Genomic DNA, 20,933 nt, shown 5'->3' with positions numbered 1-20,933 from the left:
ACAGGTCCTGTGAAAATAGCCCGACATCTCATTAGAAGAACAAGGGCACCCTGAGAAACAGGTGTCAGTCCTTTTGTCATTCTGCATAGAAAAGAGAAAAATCAAAGGACTCCCTAAACTGAGCCTCTTTAAGGAGAAAACCGACACATTTTTATCACTGCTGTGATGTTCCTGTGTGCTGCCAAGAGGGCCTGCAGAAGGGGATCCGATGGAATTGGTGTGTTCTGTAAATAAACCAAACAGTGCAATAGCGTGTTAAAGTATAAATTACTACTGAAACCGAAGAGAGGACAACGTTGCTACGACATACACAGATTTGGAGCTCTTTCCAAGTCCAAGTGCTGGCAAGCTCATCTTCTCCTGGAATTTGCTTGGGCCACTCTCCTGGAAGTCCCTGGGGCACATCAGCTCCTCCTCGCAGCATTAGCAGTGCTGCTGTAAGAAGACACGGAGTCCATTCTACTGTTGTCTGGAGCACCAGACCCAAGGCGCAGCTTTCTCTCTGAGCTACAGGTAGGAGTGGATATATCACAAGGATACGTTTGTTGTTCTCACAGTATTTAGGAATGGAGCAGGAGGGCCACCTGACCCAAAGGCAGAATGGCTGGCCACGCTTCTGAAGTGAGGGCTGAATTCCTTCTGCACAAACCAAGCAGCTTGTCTGGCCATTTGCCAGTTCTTTCTGTTCAGCTAAGGAGGAGATGGACAGCTGCATCCCAAGACATGAGGCTCAGGACAGTGTAACAGAGGTGGCAGAAGCAGCATCCTCCTTGAACAGGGACAAATCTCCCTGCTTAAGTAGGCAGGTGTCCACAGAGCAAGGTGGGGAAGGGCTGGAGAAGGCAGATCTGCTCCATGATCTCTCCAGTGGGGCCATGGGAGCTGGAAGCATGACCAAGGCTGCTCACCTCTGCGTCCAGGAGGTTTGAGGTCCTGTGAAACTTTCAGATGCAGTGATTCAGGATTAGAAATGTTGTACGTGGACAGTTTCTACAAAGGAGGGTACAAAGAGAATCAGGAAACTGGGATGACAATGCCGAACTGATACAGACAGTAAGGACAAGACCTTTCTTAAAGGATTTCCCTATACCTTGGTCCTTCTGATGAGCATTCTCTGAGCCATTTCTAAGCGAGAAGGGCCTTTAAGAGCTTAGCCCAGCTTTTCAGAATCATCTTCTGAAAATCATTCATAAATTCCTATTAAAAGTTCATGAGGCTGCTAGGCTACACACAAGGACACCAAAAACACTAAGAAAAAAGAAAGGATGATAATAAAGTATGTGTCCTCTTCTGACTCTTGCCCACTTCTGACTGATCATTCAAGGTCAACTGCAGATCCAGAGAATGAGCTCATGTCCTGCCTCTGCAGCCTGGCACCGCTGCCGGGGCCTCTGGCAGAGCCAAGACTTGGCACAGCTTCAGCCCCACGCTCTGCCCCTGCAAACCTGCCCTCGCCCAGCGAAAGGCGCATGGCCAGCCAGGGACCCGTCGCAGGACGCGCCCAGGCAGCTCTGTTTTCTTTCTTTTTCGCTTTCTCCGTGACTCCTGGAATGTGTTTGCACATGGTGGAAAAAATGCATGGTGGAGAAGCGGCCAGGAATGTCACCCTCCCTGTCGGCGCTTGGCTGCAGGGCTCGCGCCAGCATCAGCACCCAGGGAAGTCGGAGGAGCCCCTGATGCCTGTAAGCAGGGCAGAGATGTGACGAATTTTTGGGGTAATCCATTTTGGAATTAAGGAAGGAAAATGTATCCTCTGCACAAGCTCGGTTAACACAGGCTCACAGTGGGAGAGGCAAAACCTGTTTTGATGAGAAACACGGCTTGCAAGGAGTACAAAACATTTCACAAACTTTCAAACCCACCTTCTCCCCCCCATTTTCATGAACGGGCATCCTTTATCCCATCATAAGCAACAGCAACAAGACTAATTAGTTTAACAAGTACAACAAATGGTTTTATTGACAAAAAAGAACCCTTTGAAATATACATTACATTCACAAAGGATTAAATTACACCCTATTATCCATTTTCCATAAAATAAAGATTACTTTGATAAATCACGACTAATGTTATCTTTGGCTGATAAGAACTCTGCTTATTTGTGTGGCTTCTATAAATAGTGTTATGAATATTTTTCTCCCTAAATATAGTCAAGGATACAATCTGCCAGGCATTTTCCTGCAATTTGACAATACCACATCTGTGAACGAAGCAGCGAATGAAAGCTCCATTGTCTGAATATGAAACATGCAGCAGTCTTTTTTGTCAGCTGCTCTGCAGTAATCGATCAAACACCTTTCTGCAGTACCTTGCTCCATCCAGGTTTCCTTACTGCTAAAGCAAGGTACTCAAAATAAACTTGTTTTGTCCAGAGCCACTAGCGTCTGTGGTTCATCCTTCCATTGTATGCAAAGCCTAAAGGGTGACAACTGTAGCACAAGGGGGACGGACCCTCACTTAGGCCTTAATGTGCTTGATGTACTCCAGCTCTACACCAGCTCTGCGTAAAGTGGTGTAGATAGCTGGGCTATCAGGAGAAGACCGTCATGTGACAAGAGGTTCACCCACCTTTTGAGCATGTGGTATCCACCTACATTGGGTTAGTGTGAACATCCCCACTGGAGCCTAGCTGGGCAGCAAACACCCGGTTTAGCACAGCACAGGAATTCATGCTCGCCTTTAAAACACCTTTAAAAAACATTTGCAATAGTAGTTTGATTCTGAAAAACCAAAGTTGGCTTTCTATCGTGCAGCAGAAGGTTGGCGAGACCTGCCCTGCCACAGGAAGGGCACTGCCTCTCCCACCCTTCAGGGCAAATACCCAACTTGAAGTTATATTCGTTTCCCATTTCTTAAAATTCTTTGAAGAAAAAGATTGCTTCAGAGCTCAGCTACTGCTTTGTATGTCACTGGGTGACCCAACGCATCACATATCACTCTGAGCTGCCCACGGGTAAGAACTGGTGTAACAGTTGCAGGGTGAAGTTTAGTTTGCAAAGTGCTCAGTTACAGTGGGGGAAAGGTGTGGAGCTTCTGGAAACCTTTAACAAGTAAATTCAGCATGTGAGGAAGTTCAGTTATTCACCTTCTACTTCCATTGCCAGTTTCTTTTAATCTGCATTTTGAAAATCGTCCAGACTATTCAAACATAATCATAGAATCATAGAATGGTTTGGGTTGGAAGGGACCTTAAAGATCGTCTAGTTCCAACCCCCCTGCCATGGGCAGGGACACCTTCCACTAGACCAGGTTGCTCAAAGCCTCATCCAGCCTGGCCTTGAACACTTCCAGGGCTGGGGCATCCACAGCTTCTCTGGGCAACCTGTTCCAGTGCCTCACCACACTCTCCGGGAAGAACTTCTTTCTCATACCTAATCTAAACCTCCCCACTTTCAATTTAAACCCATTACCCCTTGTCCTGTCGCTACAGGCCCTTGTGAAGAGTCCTCCTCCATTTAACATCAATTTACAGATTCTAACCCTACCATGGCTGTTTTGCTCGCACCATAAGCGAACGTCTCTCTTTCTGCATTTTCCCTAAAATCAGGTGGCAGTGGATTTCAAACCAACCCACACCCACGTCTGTGTTTTGATTCTGACGGGTGTGTTTTACTCATGGAAACATGTCTAACCCCTTCGTTTAATTTTGAAAATTTTATAAGCTTCCCACCCCCTGGGTTGCCTGCAAAGTGACTCAGCAAGGCAAGCAAAGGGATCAAAGAACAGCCAGAGTTTTTTTAATGAATGGAAAAGTTTAGCGGTTCTGAAAGTATTTTCCTCCAACACATATTTCAAAAACTTTAATAAAAATAATTACAGCTGAGTCTATTAGCAGACAAAATGCAGGGCTAGAGTCATAAATCTCAGAGAATAGGGAGGAGCACTCCAAAACGCTGGAAAACAAATGTATTATCACCTTTCCAAACCTCCTTAAGGTTCTCTTTTCCTATACAAGAAAACAAAAAAATCTCTGTGGTTGGGCTGTGTGTTTGCTGTAATTAAGCCAACTTTTAATTTCCATTGCTGCGTGTGTATTTATAAAGAGGGGAGGAGAAAATTGTACACCTAAGAGTGAACACAGAGGCATTGGCACCAGTGTGGATGAACCACCTTGGGTCCAACCCAAATTCAGATCTGTAGCTTGCTGGATATTCTGTGGGTAATAAAGTCCTGGGACCCTGATTCTGATTCAGGGACTCATGTATTGGAAGTCAAAGATAAAGGTCCTTACGTAATAACTGGAGGAAGATCTAGACCTTGGTGTCCTCAGGAGAGCCCTCACCAACATGTGAGGTTGAGGGCCAAACTTCTCCTTCCTTGTTCTAGCTCATGCCTCCCAAGTTTTGCGTGGATTTATGCACAACTGCTAAATTCAGAAGAGAAGAGCTGCCCCATCCCATGCTACACACCAGCCAACGGTTTGGGCGCTCTCCAGGAGGGCAGGAGATGTCAATTCCAAACTCCTTTGGCCCAGAGCCCAGCTCTCCCACTTCCCACACCGGTGCCTTATGCATCAGACAACAACGCAAAAAGAGGCCTGTTGCGCCTGCGTTCTCAGAACTGGCTTGTCCGAGTGACAGATGCTGGGAGCGCTGCCTACTACAGGCACACCAACACCTCCCCTCACCCAGTTTTCCCAGCAGAAAGGAACAGACTCACTCTTTCAAGGCATGGCGTTCCCTGTGAAGTGTCTGAGGCCCAACAGCAGAAGTGCCGACCAGCTCAGCCAGGTGAGCAGCTCTTCATGCACGGTGATGCTCAAGTCGGAGCTGCAGAAACTGCTCTGAATATGGACCCAGGGCAGACACTCATTTACTGCAACGCTTAGGGGACGTCCATCTACCTGAGCTTCACGGTTCCTGGTGTAGAAATCCTGGCAACCTGTAAGATGAAAAGGGTCAGAAAAGCCATGCAAGAAAAGGCAGCTCAAGAATCTAATCCCCTTTTCCTTCCTCCTCTTAGGAAGGCAAGCAAGAAGAAATAACAACATGGGAGACAGAAGTCAGTAAATCAAATGCTTTTATTGACATCCTTTCTCATTGGTGACCTGTTGTCATTTAATTAATTGCACAGACCAAAATTAGTGACAGGCTTTCACTTTTTAAAGTTACAACTTTCAGAGCTTTTGCATTTTTATTAAGAGAAGATAAAGTCACGGCTAAGTCTCTACATGGACTCAAAGACAGGAAGCAACTTCTTACTAATCCTCATGCAAACTACTGACACTGCAGACCGAGGTGGAGTGTAATTTCAGGTAAAAGGTCATTCTCATAGGCATGTTAATCTAATAACAAGCTAATTTATAATCCTTTCACAACTGGTGTAATTTTCATATATTGGATAATAATTATAGGCATATTAAGCAATATTAACATTATTAAATAGCAATGAACAGCCCTCTGAACGTATACTACGGTAATGAAAAATCTGAGTAATTTAAAGTGCCTTACCTAGTAAAAGAGCATAATTTTCCATTAGAGCCTTTCCAAGTCTGGAGTTTTTTAACAGAATAAATCTAACGTTCACATTTACAGAAGAATTTATGCCTGATCCAAGAACTCCAGGGACACTTCCACTTTCAAATCTTTTTCTATTACACCAACAAATTATGCCCATTTGGAAAAGGAGCTATTGCTTTACTGAGATACTACCAAGGAAGCTGCTTTCTGTGCACACTGGATGTGTCTTGTGCAATGAGTTTTACGAGAGACTAAAATGTATTGCTGCTGCTCTTCTCTATTTCTTGGTCTTTTGCAAGCATAAATAAATTGCAGACTTGGCTGGCACTAAGTATATACTTTATATGGGGAATATTATTACTGATAAAAATAAAATATGTAAGTTATTCAATATGAATGACTACTCATTTCCCCCTTGATGTATATAAATAAGCCACATCTAACATGAGTGTAAACTCAGGCAACTGTAATAGCTCTGTGGCACCCATACAACAACAAAAATAGTGAAGTGCTTGCAACTAAAGTTAGCCAAAATCACCCTTTAAAAAAAACCCAAAAAACCCAAATATAAACCCTAATACCAAAACATCCCACATTCCTTTTCCTGTATTTTGTTTCCTTAAGGTTTCTCTGCAACAAGGCTTTCCTAAAAGAAGAATATGTTTAAGGATTTTGCATAAAACATAAGGCCCAAGTGTCTACTTATGTATTTTCCTCCTTCACTGGAAGCAAAGTTCCCCTAAATCGTAACTCTTTCTATAATTAAGGTTTCTACGCAGAGCAGGTTCAGCTTTGCACCAAAGGGGGAAAGAAATGAACCCTTCACTCGTGGGTTTCTAGGCATCAGCCTAGAACAACTACACACCCCCGCTCTCCCACACAACTCCCAGGACAACCTGTGGCTGCCACCGGTGAACTGCACTGTAATTTTTAAGAGCATCACTTCAGACATGTAAACCACAAAAATCTCTTGGTGGATTATTAACTGAATAAATGCTTGTACTAGAGCAGATGGCCTTTTCCTTAAAAAAGCTTAAAAAAAAGGCAAAACAAAAACCCACGTACATGTGAATGAGGAATGGCCACACTGCTGTGCAAACTTTTCCTAACCAGCACTGTTACTGGTTCCAGTCTTAAGAGATCAGCAACTAATACAAGGATTTCAACTGATATAAGGATTCCTACACAGCAACTGCACTAAAACAAAATCCTTCCAGCAAAATAGAATTATAGAAATAACTTGAGTCATCAGGTTCCAGGTTATATACATCCATGTAACTGAAATAATTCTTTTTCTTACAGAAAATACCAGAACTAGCAACAACAGTAATGGATTCCAAAAAAGCACACAAATTTTGCCTCAAAGATTTAATCAACGAGATTTGAAAAAACAGCATTAAATACTCTGAAATGATTTATGAGCTGTAAAAGTGATGTACTTAAGACATTCAAAGTATATCAGTTGTATTAAAATTACAGTTATCAGCGTTTACTGATGATGGGCTGAGAAAAAGAGTGAAAGAACAGGGAAAAGAGCAAATAAAAATATTGATGAGGTCGTGAAAGACACTGGTTCAAACCTCTAGTTGAAAATACTATGTACAGCAAGGAAAAAGCTTTTTTCCCCCCTTTTCAGAGAGATTGCATATTGTCAATGTCCATTTCCATTAGAGGAATACATTAGAATACTTTTTAATCTATATTCTTGTCTGTAGAAGGCATTCAAAGACACAGGGAAGACTAGACTTCTGCCAAGCAGATTAAACTAAACCGCATTCCTACATATGTTAATGATACAGTTAGACCTCAACATTCAAACAGAAAAATGACTCGATGCAACACATACAGAATTATGGATTCCGACAAATCTGGGGGAAGCAAGACTATGAAAGGAGTGCCTGAACTTGATGAGGAGATCTGTGCAGTATGGTTTCTGGATCCTTATATTCATTTGAAGGATCCATCACAGCTGCATATAACTCACTGTAAGCTCTGCAGACCAGTTCTGTTGACTGTTTGATTATCTGCTCTCTGAAAAACAAACCCAAAAACGTTATTTGAAAATTGTAGGGAATATAACTGTACTACATATAAGGAATTAAAGATATAGGCTAAAAGTAGACATTACAAATCAGTGTCAGTTACATTAAAACACTCTTTTACTTCAACTGTGGAAAACAGCTTAAAGTTTTAAAACAACAAGAAGGTTTCTTCATGTCTCTGCATCATACATAGATAAACACAAATATATGATCCTGTTAACCAAGAAATTAGCTTCTTTATTTCTTCAATCCTGAAAAAAATAGAAGGATTTAATTTGCATGCATTAGCTTTTCACCTGCCCTACACTGCATCTTTTAAAAGACTGATAATCTTAGTGATCTACCTTCTACCTCCTGTGGCTTCTTGCTGTCCTTTGTAAATAAATACACACTATTTTTTCATCTACCAGCAAATATATTCTCTTTGCTTTATCTTGACAGCACCTGATTCCATAATTGGACAAAAAGGAAGAGCTGAAAGTGTCACTAGTCAGGGATTTCAAAGTTGCTACAGCCTTTTACCAACAATGCTATGAAGTCTGTGTCCTGTTATTTTTGTGTATCTAAATGAGTTACAAAGCACAGAGACAGTATTCTAAATTTTACTGGAGAGTTTAGCGTTTTTTGAAGAAAATCTAACATTTTTATTTTACATTGCCCACTGAATCGGTTTACTTTAATCACCATGGTGACGTGTTTACAGTTGCAGATACACCTTTATCTATCAGAAGCAGTAGTTAGAACTATTTTACAGCCAAACCCATGGAAGAGGAACATGAGGAGAAGCTGAGGAAGCCAAGGTAACCATGAATCCCGATTCAGTCCTACTGTAATAGCAGCAAAGGAACAAAGACATCAGAACTGCATCCACTAACATCAGGGCTGAATTTGCTAACTGTTGGGAATTGACAAGCTAAACAAATCGCAAAGACCAACTGCATAGAACTTTGTCTTTTCAGGAAATACGAAGAAACGGAAGGTTTGAGAAAAGAGATGAAGAGACAAAACCTGCACTTTATTCTGATGAACAGTATCCATTTTTTCAATATACTCTATCAACTGCCACTATTACTGGATTATTACAATACCTGAAATAAAGATTGGCCTTGTAAGAGCGAATCCAGAAACACCGTTATAAGGGAAATACATTCAAGGTGTTCAGGCAGAACAATTGCCTCTGATCAAAGTCTGGGACCACTAAACTATGGTAACATGACACTCTTTTAAGACTGAACACAAAACTCACATAAAACTAACTGTATTGAACCAGATATATTAAATTAAAAGAAAAAGTTTGTTAAAATATTCCAGAGGACTGAGTAGCATCAAATTAGTCTTTCCATCAAGTAATGTCAGTGTCATTAATCAGTACATTAGGATTTCAGTTGCCATAACAACATGATACATTTTATCACTAACACAAATGGCAGCCCTTTCTAAAAATAGTAATCCCAGCATTCAGTTTCTGTGATCCAACGCAAACGAAAAGAGCTTTAAAGACCCACAGCCACATCAATAAATAGCTTAAAACTTTTTAAATGCACACAGGAGTTCAAAAGACAAGAAGAGCATGCACTGGCAAATGTTGGAAGGAAAGTTCTTCACTGCTGTAAAGCTTAAATGATACTGCCAGTGAGTATATAACACACTGGTCCCTTAGAGAAAGCATGTGGGCTGATTTTGAGAACCAAAGAACTCTTGGGTTCCAGCTCAACCACTGGAACAGCAGATCACAATTATGTGTTTTCAAGGAAGACGACTTCAAAATTGCCATCAAACATCTGCGAAGCTAACTTGAACATCTGAACCTTTCAACGACTACAGCCAGAGATTAACATTATTGTACTGGTGAAATGTTTTGCTTCAGTTTTGTGAAACTTTTGAATTTTGAAGGTTTATTTATTATAGAAAATACTGACTATGAAGACCACAGTTCTACAAGCATGCATCTCTAAGCAGGTATCTTAACTTTGAAAGGATTGCTTGTGTGTACAGCTACACGTTTGAAAGCTAACAAGCTAACGTTTTATTATTTTATTTTTTTACATTCTGAGCAGAACCTGACTTAGGGCACTGAGTTATTGCAGGTTACTAAATTCCTGCATGTTACCTGAGCTGCAGCTATAGTAATCATCCCCACACAGGCTCCCCTCTCACCTCTTAGCTGCCCACTGTTGCAAGATAACATGAATTTGGCTTAAATTGCGTTAACAGAGGTTTAAAAAGCTTATCGGTGGGATACAGCTAAGAGTGCATATATGACCATTTTTTCTTGGTTCATCTGACTGAAGAAATGATTAAGTCAAAGTAATTTCACTGTGCCTGAATCTTTATGATAGCATAAAGTCTACCTCTGAAAAATTGCTTCTGTGTTAGCAGTGAAAAATTGAGGCTTTCAAAATACATTTACTGTTATTATGATTTTTAAATAGACCTACATTAAAAAAAAATACCAAGACCTAAAATACAGCTTTAATAGCTTGACACCTAGGAGCAGAAGTTGCAATGCTTCACTGACATTACTGCTCAATCTACCCTGTTTCATCGGTACTGGAGCAGAACAGCTCATACAACAGGGTCAGTTCTGCTGGCTGAGCTGCAGGCATGGTAACCCTACAGCAGAGAGACCCAGCGAACTACTGAAAAGCACCAACATCCCTCGTGCCAAGCCGTGCACCAGGTATATGGCATGGAACTGGAAGTGTCTGGATGAGGAGAACCTGAGCAACGCCAGTTGGACTAGTTGGCATCATAGGTCCCTTCCAACTGAACTGTTTTATTCTACCCTAATAAATTCTCAACAAGAAATACTTTTCCCTTGACATACGTAATTTTTAATTGCAGGATGCTGTAATACAATCCTCCTGAGGACAGGTACTTGTAATGAGACTCCAAATACTGTTGCATTACATAAAATGTGATGTGCTAGTACAAAAAGGTGATTCTGGAACCTGCATTCTTCACAAAAGTGTGACAAAGAAATATCAAGGAAAGTTCTGATCAGTGCAGCACAAAATTCTTTAAGTACTACAAAATGCCTGCACATGGTTCACATTTAATTGGAAGGAAATTTGTGGCACTTTCCCTAGCCTTAGGGTTCAGCTGTATTCAAAAAACACAAGAGGAGAGATATAGTAAAGTTCTTGCTTCCATAATTCAAAGAGAAATCGCTAAAAAAAAAAAAAACTATTAGGTGAAAAGTAAAGTAATCTCAGCACCACATTCAATGAGACAGAATGCCAAACTTTACAGCAGAAGATAAAGTTGAAATTCCTAGACCTGACAGAACAGTGGGGATAAAAGAAATCTTGAGTGGAGAATTACACATTTCATCCGTCTCTGGAATGCTTACTAATAGTTCTAAAACAATTTACAACTTAGTTGACCAAAAACTGTGGACACAGCGGAACACGTTCAAAATAGATGAATGTAATTCATTTTTATGATGTCCCTTAAACCAAGAGTAACTACTTTGGAAATTTACAGTATTACATATTCCTCACTGCTTGTTCAAAAAGAGGAGAGGCAGGAAAAAACTGAATGGTTCCCTGAAGGACAATGCAACTCTGATCACAGCTGATTACTTGAATTCTCATCATGATCCACTAAAGCCTAATCAAATTCACCTTTCTGATCATTATGCAGGCGTAACAGAAATTCAAAGGTAAGGTACTTACTTCACAGTGGCACTCAGAAGGAAATTCAGCTGGCACATTAAAAGACTATCTGGAGCAGAGAGATAGCGATCAAACTGAGCCTAGGGGTGGGGAGAGCGGGGGAAGAGAATATGAGATCAATGTATTAAGAAATTGCTGTTCTATGAAAACAGGTAAAAACCATAGAACTCTGAAAACTGATTACATTAAAATGGTACCTTCTTATTTGATAAAATTTTCTCTTTTTATATATTTAAGATATAGCCTAACATAATACACAAATATTTAAGTTAGAACTTAATAGTTCAAAACAAATGTCTAACTTCAGCACCTCTGTCAGTAAGATTTTAAGTTTTGGACCCCAAGAAGTACGGGTGGAGGGACAAATAATGAGAATCCATCTTCCATAAATACCCATCTACATGCAGCTGGTGCACATAGGCATGCACCACTGAAGACCAGACCTAATCTATTCAGTGCAGAGGGAATACAGTACCCTCCAGACAGAAATCTAGTCTGTCCAACTTAGACATGTTGCACATTTCTTTTTACATGTTTCTTTTTATTTTTTGGTAGGGAGTCACTGCATAATAATCTAATGAATACTTATACTGGGGAAAAAACAGCGCAAAGGACCTAAGTTCAGGCTCCTCAAACAGCTTTGAAGTCTACCTTTCCGCTGTATAATATAGTGGAAAAAAAAAAAAGTGGTGCTTTGATTCTAATAGTTTGGAGAGGAAAACACTAAGAAAGAACATCACGGCTATCTTCAACTATCTATCAGAGAGGTTGTGGATGCCCCATCCCTGGGAGTGTTCAAGGCCAGGCTGGACGAGGCTTTGAGCAACCTGGTCTAGTGGAAGGTGTCCCTGCCCACGGCAGGGGGGTTGGAACTGGATGGTCTTTAAGGTCCCTCCCAACCCAAACCATCCTGTGATTCTATGATCAAACAGGTGACTGTAGAGAAGATGGATCCAGGTCTTCTCACAAGTGAAAACATGAGGAATACGGGACATATACTACACTAAGGAAAATTCTGATTAGATAGTAAGAGGAAAAATTCTCAGCAGGAGTGATATCAAACACTGAACAGGTTACCCAGAAAAGCTGTATAATCACCATCACTCACTCAGGGGAGGCCCTAAGCAGCTTTATCTAATAATGGCAACCTTCGTAAACACTGGACAAATCTTCTCAAGTTGGTACACCCTTGGCACAAATTACTAATGAGGTCACCCACATTTCTCACAAATTAAGTTTTTGGGGTTATCTGCCCTCACTTGGAAAGCAAGGGAGCTTTAGCTGAGAGTTATGGACTTTGCTACAACAGCATTTGCAAGCACGTATCAAAAACTTAAAACTGGGACCTGGAAAACTTTCAGGTTAAGTTGGGAGGCAAGTACTCCATCCACGTGGTTTAAATTCTGGGAAGCCAACACATTAGGCTGATAGATGGGATTTATGGTTTATGTGGGTGTGCTTCCAGCATACTAGGTTCCATACTTGTGTTCACTCAAGCAGACATTAAATAATGAAGAAAATAAAACAGTTGGATTCTTTTCTAACTATTCAAGTGAAATTATTATGTACCACTATCAGTAGCAGTTACATACGTATAATTTAGAGATGGTCCCCAAGCTGCAGTCTTTAAATTCCTCGTTGGTCTCCAAGACCACGATAAATAGAAGATACTTAAATGCAAAATTTATAAAGACTGCTAGGAGTGCATGCTGATCTGAGTAAACCACTGAGTTCTTTGTTCCAGAGCTCTCTGTTCATCCAACCAGCTTGGGAATCGCTGGTTTATAACTTGAACAGAGGAAAACAGGCTACGCTGACACTATTAGGCTGGATTCAACATACGTTAAAACAATAATCATCTAAAAAAATTAAAAATTCTTTTAAAAAGATCTTGTTTTTTGGGGGGGGAGGGGTGTATACTTCTGGATGAGTGGGCCTTATTTACAATTACATTATCACAAAGATAAACTTGGCTAAGCAAGAACAGTGTAGATCATATATTATTGCCTACTGAACTGTGATATTGCTATCTCTATGCAAAATAGCCTTCACACACTCTAAGAAAAAACATCAGCTGATAATTTGATAATTTGTTTTAAAATATGTTGTAGCTTTCAACTTAAAAAAAAAAACAAAACACCAAAAAAACACCCAACTGTGATATATGCCCAGCACCTCACTTCTGAGTTTAGCTGAACTATTTGCATAAAATTAAAGCCTTAGGACTAAAATTATAAATGATAGAAGAACCTGTATTTCAAAGCATACAGGCAAAAAAAGAAACTTTGGTGATTAAAACTAATTAGAGCTAAGTATTTGCTTTTAGCAATTTAAGATGACTCCTGGGATAGCATTCTTGTAAGTAAAGCTCTGTTTCTCAAGGCTTAGAAACAAATATTCTATTACTACCCATTCATAAATAATTTATGTATTTACTACTTCAAGTGGTCAAATTACTATAAATGAAGAAAGTATTCCCAGATATGTAATTCAGACATTCTTAAAGACTATGACTGGTTAGATTAAATCTACTACATCACATAATTAACAGCATTCCTTCTCATGTCACAGCATCACCACCATAAAATGAAATTGTAAAATTCTTACCATTGCAACCTTCAGAGACACGGAATCCATACTTGGCAAATGTGAAAGAGGACCCTAAGAATCAGTAGTCAAAGTTGGGGGCAAAGGTTATATTAGCATGTGGAAAAAGGTAAGAAATAACACACTCTACAATCAGTTCAGTACTGAATTATTTGATCCTGCTGCAGGATCTTAAATGACTGGAAACTGAACCACCATATCAACACTGAAATCCTGTAACAGTTCATTTGTATTCCACCACTCACTTATATTAAAAACTCAGAATACTGAGTTCTTAATATGTCCTTTCAAGTCCTTTCCTTCCTTCTTCACCATTAAATGATAAGCCCCCCATAAAAGCCTTCCACAAGTTGTAGGATAAAAACTGAACTGCAAACTGGGCACATCCCCTTGGTGCTCCAGAAGGACAACTTCACTCTATTCATCTGTTCTGGGACCATGCAGAAGTCAAGCCTGCCTCCCAGTAAATCTTCTGTGCTGGTATGGCATTACAATACCTACATGCTGCCTAATGCCCTCACAAATCCTGTGACAGTGTCACCTCTGACAGACAGACAGATGGACAGATATAAATGAAAATTGCTACATTTCATTAACAATCTGCACTGGATAATTTGGAATTCGTTTTAGAACAGGAATTCTTATTTAATCCTCATAAATAGCAAACCAAGCTGAATCATTAATCAGTTTATTTATACATTTATTTATTCATCTTTATACTGTTGAGCTTAAGCACTTTGTGCAAAATCACTGGCTGAAGAAAACAACACAGAGTTCTGCTTTCTCCAGAAAACATTGTTCTTCAGCTTCACAAAAGATGGCCAAAGGACACGGGCCCAGCTAAAGGGAAGAGGGGCTGTATCAACACCTATCACAGAACAACTGTGGCTCAAAGGAAAGGAAAGAGAGTGAGCTCCAAATTCCAGTTTTCAGCTCACTAAGAAATCTCAACTCTTTCCTTTTAGAATCTCAATGTCTTGGTGCCAGAATAGCTACAGCAATGAATAAGGGCAAAAGAGGAAATAATTTCAAATTACTACTGAACTCATCTACCAATTTTTCACAGAACAAACAAAGCAGTAATTACCTAATGCATGCAGGGTACCTGTCTTCCCCATGCATGGTGCTTCCATGCGATGGAAGAAACCGGAATGTTACATACACCGCAGGTGCAGTATGTTCCAGGTGTCATGGAAGTGACATTCACACTCAATATTTGTGTTTTAAAGACAGCTTGACTCTGACACTTTCTGAGGTGTACTAAATGACCTATACAGTTATTCTGAGAATGCACAGGATGTCTGTGGTGTACAGAGCCTGCTGATGCAACACAGATAAGCTGCACAGGACTGCTGCACACCAAACCTGCTAGGCTTGCTGAACATGCCATGTCGGGGAAATCTGTAGCTGCAAGGTGCCTCTGTCTAAGAGTCCCAGTCCCGTGTGAAAAATCAATAGATATCACTGAGCTTCTGCTTTCACGGGAAGCTTAATTTGCAAAAATACTAGGGCCAAAATTCTTCTAGGTGGCAAATATGCTGTACCTCCTCAACATGTACGTTACGTAAGCTTACCTGTTCCGTTTTGTGTTGCTGCAGAGAGTTGTATATGTAACTTAGACCAGCTCTTGTTAGCACGTAGGAAGCTTGTTCATTTATGAGTGTATCTAAATGAGCTTCAATCTGAAATTTTAAGCATAAGGTATTTATAAAATGTGCATTAGAATATTAATTAGAACAAGCTCCGGGGTTAAAAGGTCTAGAAACAGAAATACGAAGAAAAAAAACCACAAGTGAGAAGGAGAGTGATCCACAAAGAAAAAACACAAATACATACAGCACAGTTAACCTTATCCATCTGCATCCTCCGTATTACAAGGAGCCAATCATAAAAACACAGATAATTCTTTTATGTCTGACTAACAGAACAACCTGATTTTTTTCATATTTCTAAATTCAACAGCACCAAAAATTAAGAACACCAAAACTTTAATCTAAAATATTGGTATATCATGGTATTTTGCTATAATTCTTTGAAAACATGATAAAAATCATGCCAACTCTGATCAAAAATATTGGCAATAGCACGGCAGATTTATAATAAACAAGAGAAAGAGACAGTTTCACAAGGAACACATAACTGAAACGAAATTGTAATCAGTAATGACTTTAAATTCAATACTGATAAACATGTATTTGAAAAAAGCTAACTGAAAGAACAATAGACAATGAAATTACAGCTATCAATTTTGCTTTAATTATCTTCATATGAAAAAAAGTCATAAAGGTGGTTTACACTCTTAGTAGAATCTTGATGCCTTGGTTTGCAAGGAAACCTAATGAATAAATCTAGTCACAGCAGCACCCATATATTTTTTTTTTTTAGTTTGAGTAGTCTTGGAAAGATATTTGGGTATATATACATTATTACTTCATTTTCACAAACAACTACCACACATTTCATTTATTTTTCTTCCAATCCTAAAGAACAGCAACAATTAATATTATATCACACTTTAACAGAATGTTAGACTTCCATGTCTGATATTTTAAGAGTTCACCTTTTTACTTCCTAAAATTGTTTAGAAAAAGTGCACTTTTTAAATCAGGAGGGAAATCTTAATATTTCATTTGGAAATTTTAACTTAGTTCTTTTTCTTTATGAAAAATGTTTCTCTTCTTAAATTGCCATCCTTCCACTCTAATAACCTACTTATGTATAATCTTAATTTTTTTTTCAGTCTGTTCCTGTATTTGTAAAACGTTTGAAGAAAGTAAATGGTATTAAATGCATAACCTTCAGTTCTACTGCTTATCTGAAGAATAAATAATTGCAATGTTTACTGTGAAAAAGAAACTCTGATAATGGAAATTAGAAATGCCCCAGACAGTTTGGTGGGGTTGTCTGTTTGTTTGTTTCAGAGCTAAAAGGTGCTAGAAATTCTAATTAGGAGTAGAAAGTGAAAAATGGCTCACAGCCAATCCTTACTGATGCCTTCAAATAAAAAGTTGTGACTTTTTTCCAAGCCCCCCAGCTCCAATAGCTCTCCTGAGATATACTGCAGAGATGTTCATGTAGCAAAACCATAAATGGGCAGTGCCCAAGTTTCCCAAATCAATGGTTTATAAACTATATTTCCATTTCAAAACGGCACCAAATATGATCTACTACCCTGACACGTTAGGTGAAATACACAAATGAAAAAAGAAAGGCAGACAGGAAGACTGAAGCACTACCTTCAGCCAGAAAGCATTCTAATATAAACCAGATGGTATAAACTATATGATGAAATGCAGTTTGCCATTTGACTGTTAAGAGCTTTCAACTTCCACTTGCTTCTTCTCGCACAGTTTGCAGATAAATATTAGAATTATTAGCATAATTAAAATGTTCACTGATATGGGTTTCTCTGGAACTAAACCAAACCAAACCAAATCTTCTAATAATTTTTTTGTCTCTTTGAAATGAAAGCTGCTGCGGTACTGTAAGCTCCCATACATGCTGTTTGCTTGTGGTCTCTGATAAGAATCCCTCTTATCCCATTTTCCCGATTTAGAATTGACCCAAAGACAACATTATCAAAGATAAATATGTTCACATCACAACTTAGAGTGTACAAAAGTCAGCAATAAGTTCATCTACTTTTGGGGCTGTTAAAGCTTACCTGACACTGTAACATTTCCAGACGTTTGTCAGTGAATTCAAAGAGAGCCAAAGTAGTCTTCATCATATAAAGCGAATTTACCATGTATGTTGCCATATCAGCTGTGCCCAAATTACTAGCAGACATAGTACACATCTGTAACAATGGATCTAGTACACAAGACAGAACCTAAAATAGCAAACACAGAGAAAAGAGGGAGGGAAGGGAAGAAATCATGTCATACGAGGCTTCTAAGCTCACTCTGTCTCTATCACGTATTTATTCCCCAAAGCTGAAAAAAGAGAAATGAGAGTTTCCAACTGTGAAAGCATTTTTTTACTGGATTTGTCAGCAGGTGATCAGCTACCACAGTGATGGGAAAAGTATAAAAACCTGAGAACAGATTCTAACCTAGCAGGAGGAAGAGTAACTCAGATTAGATAATTGGTAATTGTGCAATCTTGAAGGGGTATTTACTTAATGGAGTACTAATTGGATAACAGAATTTAGATACTGCGTTAAGAGTAGTACTCCATACTGTACTGTAATTATCCACTTTATGTTAGTCACCCTCTTATTCACATTACAAACTTGGGTTTGGTAGAGAGCACCAAAATAGGACCAGACAAAAAGATTAAAGTTTCACCTATCTTTTGTGTACTGAGACTAACTTACACATACTTTTTTCCCCTCCTCCTCTCCAGAACAGTCAAACATGCTTATACCTGCACAAAGTCAGCTTGACGGGCATCCAGTGGAACAACAGATGAGTCGTGAGATGCCAGAACCTCCCGCAGCAAGTTAAGTGTCTGATTTAGTGCAGAGCTTGGGCCAAGATCAGGAGGTGGGAGTTCAACCTGAAGAGCAAGATTATCTGTTTGTGGTAGTGGGGTTTAAGTTCATTTACAGCAAACATCATCCAGTCTGTTAGCACAAATGCAACCAGCCAATAATAAAATTGGATCAATTCATGAAGAGAACTTTAATTTGACACTGGGTAAACCTAACATGTTTCAGACAATAGTTGCCTGCAACTTTCAGCATAACCATCCCATTCAGTGACAAAGAAAACTAAATTTCTCCTTTGAGTTAGATTATGCGTATTTTATAATCTAGAGAAACCCAAACACTACCCTTTTTCTTTGTAAAAAAACCAAAATATATATATATATATTTGCTAGATCAGATGCCAAAGAATAGCCACATTGTTGGCACTTTGAGCAGAACACGCAGAATCAACACTGCAGAATCCAGGGCAGGCAGATATTTGGGCCACATTGCAGCAGCTGAATGAAGTCGTATTGACAAGGCCACAGAGTCTCTATCATGCTGAGTACGAGAGCTGCAGTCACAGATACAACAGTCTTAATCCCTAGCAAGTTTGTACCTTAACTTACCAGTACACGGATGAACTGTGCACAAGCTAACTCAAGTAGACCTACAGAAACAGCAAGAACTTAGATGCAGGCCTACCTCAAAGATGAGAAGTAGGAATTGCAGATGTTTAGAAAAACAGAAAAAAATTTTGTAAATCATATTAAAAACATGCTTTCTGAGTCAAAGTGTGAAAAGCACCTGAAATGGACTGAAATGCCATGCTGCTTTTAACACAGGCTCACATATTTTAGCCCTTCTTTGTAACAGGAAAGACCCACTAAACACTTCATTAAACGTTTATATAATATAAAATCTAACACATCTCTTTTTCCCAACACGCATTCCTCAGTCTTCACTCCAAATGGCATCTTCTTGTCTTCAGTGCCACCTCAAACCAGCTTCCTGCTGCCTTCAGGCCCTTACTACAACCCAGGCTGCTGGCCTTGTCCCTCCTGCCAATGAACCTCTTCCCACCTTCCTGTGTCCTGCCTATCCAAGGGCAAACAGAGATCTGGCTGGACCATGTGGGAGTAAGGAGATCCCAAACAGTACAGAAGCTAACTCTTCAAGGCATGACCTCTTTCCGGAAGGATGTAGGGAGAAGTTTGGGCGGGACTGGCCTGTGCGTCTCACTCACGTGCTCGGGCACTGCGAGTCAGAGTGCCCATGCAATGCTCTTCAGGCTCCGGCTCAACAAAGAAATCAAGACAGAGAGCATAACTAGCATTTTCAGAGAGGGCCATTCTGGAAACTCTCCCACTCTGGAGCCAGGCCTTTCGAAACACCTGAGACAGTGTATATGTCCCCACACTTTTATCAAGACAGATCAAACGAAAACTTCTTTGCATCCTTCTGAATACAAAATATTCTTCTATTCTCACTTTCCGAAAGATAATATACTGAATTCGAGAACTAATGAAAAACCAAATCTAACAGGTTCAGAGAACAGTTGTTCAGCCTGAACAGTCTTGAAAGCATAACACAAATATTCTAGCAATGAAGTAACAAAAATTCAGTGCTGATTAGTAGTACATTTCACTGAAATTTACAGCACTGAGTGACTTTCTTCTCGTTTATTCTTGTTATTATTAGGGGTATTGATTGTGCCCTGAACACACTGTTCTCAGACCTGAACTGGACCGTGTTCAGGGATATTTTGGCATTAATTTGAAACAGGGGTTTGATGGAGTTTTCCCTTCCAACAAACATATAGATAGATCTATGGCAAAGAATTTCAGGCTTCTCTGCAGAAAATTTTTGTCTCCTGAAGTAGCTAATGGTTAGAAACTTCTAAATTAACATCATCTTTTATTTAATCTGTTCTTCTGAAGTCCACTGTCTTCTGAACAGTAGCAAGGAACAACATTATGGAATAAGAAAATACAGCAAGGAAAAAAGTTTGAGATCATTAGATTCTATTGGGGTTAGTGAGGAATCCCTGACTACTACAATAGAGACTGAATTATCAGTAAGTGGAAAGAAAATTAAAGCAGTGCTATACTCATTTTGAAAATGCTTTTTGCACATGAATATAACTTGGGGTTTTTTTCAAAAATTTAAATGAAAAAATTTAAACCAGACATATCTAATTTACAGAGGAACCTACCAATTTCAATTCAAAAGAGCTAAACTGTTATTCTAATTAAAAAAAAAAAAATGATGCCCTGAATGTTTTACAGGCACTAGAAGATTATTATAGATGATCCTACTTCCAGAAAAATATATTTGTAATGCATGTTGAATTCTGCTTTTGAAGTACCTGCTTCAGGTGAAAGCCAGACAGGAGCTAAGTAAGGTAGAAGCTGTGGATGCCCCATCCCTGGGAGTGTTCAAGGCCAGGCTGGATGAGGCTTTGAGCAACCTGGTCGAGTGGAAGGTGTCCCTGCCCGTGGCAGGGGGGTTGGAACTAGGTGAGGAGATTTAAGGTCCCTTCAACCTAAACCATTCCATGATTCTATGACTCATTTAAAGTTCTGCAGATCAATCATCAGGAGTTACTAAGCCAGTAATCTTCCTCCAAATATACATTCCAGAGCAGGTTTCTCTGTCTATGACAGCAAGTAGCTCAAAGGATGCCTTGAAGCACAAAAATCTTGTCCAAGAACAAGTACAGGGTGGGTGGAGAATG

At 39.6% G+C, this 20,933-nt stretch overlaps 1 protein-coding gene across 1 annotated transcript; it reads right to left on the bottom strand.

Moving 5' to 3' along the window:
• Positions 1 to 6,949: 6,949 nt before the first annotated feature.
• Positions 6,950 to 19,548, bottom strand: LOC104508634 (conserved oligomeric Golgi complex subunit 6-like). The gene is made up of 8 exons (XM_010150334.1): positions 19,443 to 19,548; positions 18,826 to 18,866; positions 18,154 to 18,285; positions 17,450 to 17,617; positions 15,360 to 15,467; positions 13,786 to 13,839; positions 11,179 to 11,258; positions 6,950 to 7,490 (listed from the first exon to the last, which is right to left on the bottom strand). Exons 1-8 carry the CDS (start codon positions 19,546 to 19,548, stop codon positions 7,343 to 7,345), a joined length of 837 nt encoding a protein of 278 aa, XP_010148636.1. The 3' UTR covers positions 6,950 to 7,342.
• Positions 19,549 to 20,933: the final 1,385 nt, after the last annotated feature.

This window comes from Eurypyga helias, unplaced genomic scaffold, assembly GCF_000690775.1.
Source record: "Eurypyga helias isolate BGI_N326 unplaced genomic scaffold, ASM69077v1 scaffold37730, whole genome shotgun sequence".
NCBI lineage: Eukaryota > Metazoa > Chordata > Aves > Eurypygiformes > Eurypygidae > Eurypyga > Eurypyga helias.
Note: the sequence above shows the minus strand (reverse complement) of the source record. Positions and strands in the feature narration are given on the sequence as shown.